General features: G+C 45.1%; 1 protein-coding gene across 1 annotated transcript in view; it reads right to left on the bottom strand.

Annotated features, from left to right (window-relative positions):
- Nucleotides 1-73, bottom strand: part of SLC25A4 (solute carrier family 25 (mitochondrial carrier; adenine nucleotide translocator), member 4) — a 4,751-nt gene extending 4,678 nt beyond the window's left edge. The window contains exon 1 of the mRNA XM_015569770.1: nucleotides 1-73. This exon is cut by the window's left edge and continues 41 nt beyond it. Coding sequence (XP_015425256.1) covers nucleotides 1-57 — 57 coding nt within the window. The 5' untranslated portion in view covers nucleotides 58-73.
- Between the last annotated feature and the right edge of the window lie 3,757 nt (nucleotides 74-3,830).

Genomic DNA, 3,830 nt, shown 5'->3' with positions numbered 1-3,830 from the left:
AGCGGCGATGCCACCAGCCAGGAAGTCCTTCAGGAAGCTCAGAGCCTGATCACTCATGATGCCAGCCGGGCGCACACAGCCTCTGGGAGCCGCGCTCTTGCTCTCGCCTCCGCTGGGCCAGGCACAGCCACCCCGTCTCCGTCCCTGCGCGTCGCGAAGGGGCCGCCTACCCTGCCCCTCCTCCCTCCTTATATCCCCCGCCCGGCCTCTCGCGAGAGGAGGAGGGACCCCGAGGCTGTGCACACAGTGCGCATTGGCTGGGCAGGTGCTTGGACCCCCCCGTGGCCGCCCCCCTCTTCTGCAGAGGGCAAAGGGGGCGAAGGCGCTTCCGGGAGGCAGGGGTGGGCTGGGGGCTGTGCCTTCAGCCTGGGACGTTTAAAGGGCACATTCATGTTATCTGTCCCGGCGACCAGAGGGAACACCGTGTCTCTGCAGCATGTGGGCCACTGTATTTATAGCACAAGACGGCTTAGGCTGGGCTGACTGGGGACGGATGCCTCTAGCCCGGCTTTCTTTAACCTCGGGCCTGCACTGGCCGCTCCGGCTCAGGGCATTTCAGGCTGATTTTTTCTTCTTCCCCGACTGGTGTCCCTCGCTGCCTGGATCTGGGCCTCTTAGGAGTTGTGTGCTCTCACAAATAACGAAGATCCTCCAAAATAAATACTAACGTCACTGGATGCGGTGATTACCTAAGACAATCTGGCAACCTGCTGAATCCCCTCTTCTCCCCATTCAGCGGTTCAACCATTCATTCTGCTTTCAAATATTCATGTCTCCAGCACTGTGCGGCACCAGGAAAGACCGCATGCAGGGGGCTGCTAGGTGAAGAGCTGTTTCAGCAGTGTGTGCGTGTGTGTGTGTGTGTGTGTGTGTGTGTGTGTGTGTGTGTGTGTGTGTGTGTGTGTGTGTTGCTTTTCTGTTAGGTCAGCCTGTTACCCCTAACAGTCTGATGACACTAAGAACAGAGACCCCTCTGAACGGAATCTCAGCACGTATTCTGGACAGAATGGTCTCAGGCAGCTGGCAGCTTCCCACCAGAGTAGCTGGGTGACCAGGATATTAAGAGAAGGTCGAATCCTTGACAGTACTTGCCTCCTTTTAACAGGCACCTGGACTTGGGAAGACTATGCTATCTAGTCCTAGGAAATTGATTGCAACTAGCCCCTCCCCCCAGCCCCAATATATTACTATGAGCCTGGATCCTTAATATTTTTCAGGCAATTCATATAATCACCCAGGTTTGCAAGTACAGCTGTTTCATCCCCTAGGATGATTGCAATTCGTTTTTCACTCTAAACTCTTTACCCTGTTCAATTCTTTTCCCACGCTTGTTCCTGTTCTTTTGTACATTGACAAGTTTATTTATTTATTTTTTCACCAGCTTGCTGATGAATGCAAACATCAGGTTGGGTGTCGACTGAGCTGCAGCTGTGTGTCACCCGGGGTCTGGACACTTCAGTGGAGCAGAGGTCACTGGTTGGGCACCAGGACTGCAAAGGAGATGCATTTATTTGAGGTTGGGGCAGGATAGAGTTCGGAAATGCAGGTGAACTGTGTGAACTGCTAACAAAGTGCAAACGTACCAAGGTCATAGCAGGCAGAAGGTCAAGAACTCAGGATAAGCAGAAAAGCCCTCTATGCAGTCATTCAACCAACACTTGAGCTGCTGAGTTCCAGGAACGAAGTTTGGCCCTCTGAATTCAAAATGAGATAGCTCAGTCCCCAGGAACCTTACATCCAGCAGGTGACGTATTTGTCACTTGTTTAACTTTATTCACCCACAGCTTCACATATAGATTTCCAGGGATCAGCACAATCCACATATTAGTCATTTCTTCTCCTTAGAGGGCACTGTATTCCATCTTGTTAATACAGAGTAATTGCCTAATTCCCTTTCCTTCTAACTGTACGTTAGAAATGTTTCTTAGCTTTATAATGAAAAATGGTGCTGGTATATAAAACTTCTGCACAAATTTTACTTTTTCCCTTTATTTTTTCTTCTCATGTATTTCCAAAATGGAATGGATAAATTAAACATTTTAAAAGTTTGGGGGTTTTTTTTGAGTACCTGTTGCATATTGAACATTTGCTCTACATAAACGTGGAACCACCAGCCATGGAGATGGGACTCTTGTTTCCCACAGATCCTCCTCCAACACTGGCTTGAAAAAAAAAATCTTTCAGTTATTTGTGTTTTGTGAGTTCTAATTTGTGCCTCTTTAATTGCTATGAAACGGTACATGTTCATATGATTTGATTTAAGTTGTCAGGGTTTTCCTTCTACATAGATTTTTAATGTTCCTTGACCACTTATGGCAGGAAAGCAGAGTACTTCTTCCTATTTACAACAATGTTTCATATATTGGGGGCAATGAATACATGTTGAGTATTTTTCATTTTGTTGTTTTTCTTTTGATATTTATGTTATTACATTGTTCTAAGTGTTATTTATTTAAATATGAACAGATCCATAATATGATGATATCCTTCATGTTTTGGTGTAAATGTATCTCTTTTGTAGATAGATTTGTCAGTTTGCCCTGCTAGGTAGTCTATTCCAATTCTTTTGGTAGTTAGTTTTTACTAGAGGCCGGTGCATGAAATTTGTGCATGGGACGGGGGGATCCCCTCAGCCCAGCCTCACCCTCTCCAATCTAGGACCCCTCTGGATCGGTCCTACACCAGCAGTTGGACATCCCTCTCACAATCTGGGACCACTGGCTCCTAACTGCTCACCTGCCTGCCTGCCTGATCCCCCCTTACTGCCCTCCCGCCATCCTGGTCACCCCTAACTGCCCCCACTGCTGGCCTGGTCACCCCATGCAGCCTGCTGTTCAGTCATCTATTTGGTTGTTTCTGTCTTGATGGCCCCTGGCTTTTTATATATTAGGGTTTGTTTATTTATTTATTTATTTTAATCCTCACCCAAGAACATGCTTACTATTTTTAGAGAGAGGGGAAGGAAGAGAGAGAGAGAGAGAGAGACATTGATGTGAGAGAAAAGGATCAATCAGTTGCCTCCTGTACTTGCCTGTATGTGCCCTGACCAGGAATTGAACCCACATTCTTTAGGTATATGGGTCGACACTCCAACCAACTGGGCCACACCAGCCAGGGTGGTAGTTATTTTTTTAAATGTATTATAAGAATGTATGATTTAATTTCATTTTTCTCAATACCATTCTTGGGTATCCCAACAACCAATTCTTAAGTAGATATTTTCTTTTCTTCATTATTTGTCTTATATTACTAATTCCAGTTTGTCATGTATTAATTTCTCATAATAGCTTTAATTTATGAAATCATCATACCATGACTTATGTAATTACTGAACTTAAAAAAATAACAATTTATATGGGATAGTACAACCACTTCAAACATGAAAAGTTTTATCTGCTTAAATGCCTGGATTTATTTTCACAGTCAATTTGTTCAATTATTTAGACATCACCAGAAGACTTTAACAGACATTTAAATTAAATTAAATACTAAGTTAATATTTAATTTGGGATGTTAATGTTTAATTCAGGAAGTATCCCTTTTGTTTTAATTTTACTTATTTTTCATAGTTTCTAAATGAGAGGTATCATATTTCTCCTTGGCTTCTGTCCAATGACCCTGCCGTGTCGGAGGAGCTTGACAAGAGGCTACACGTGGAGATCCATACACTGACCTCTCCCTCCACTGACTTTCTCAGAAAAGGGAGACCTCACATGCCCTCGGGAGCATGAGCTGCCTGTGATCATAAGATCCAGGTATCGCTTACACAGGCGGCGAGAGAATGGTGCTCAGCAGAACATGTGTCCACCTGCAGTCCCAGTCTGCCAAGG

Source organism: Myotis davidii, unplaced genomic scaffold (assembly GCF_000327345.1).
Source record: "Myotis davidii unplaced genomic scaffold, ASM32734v1 scaffold184, whole genome shotgun sequence".
Taxonomy (NCBI): domain Eukaryota; kingdom Metazoa; phylum Chordata; class Mammalia; order Chiroptera; family Vespertilionidae; genus Myotis; species Myotis davidii.
The sequence above is the reverse complement of the archived record's forward strand: the minus strand, read 5'-3'. Positions and strand labels throughout refer to the sequence as shown.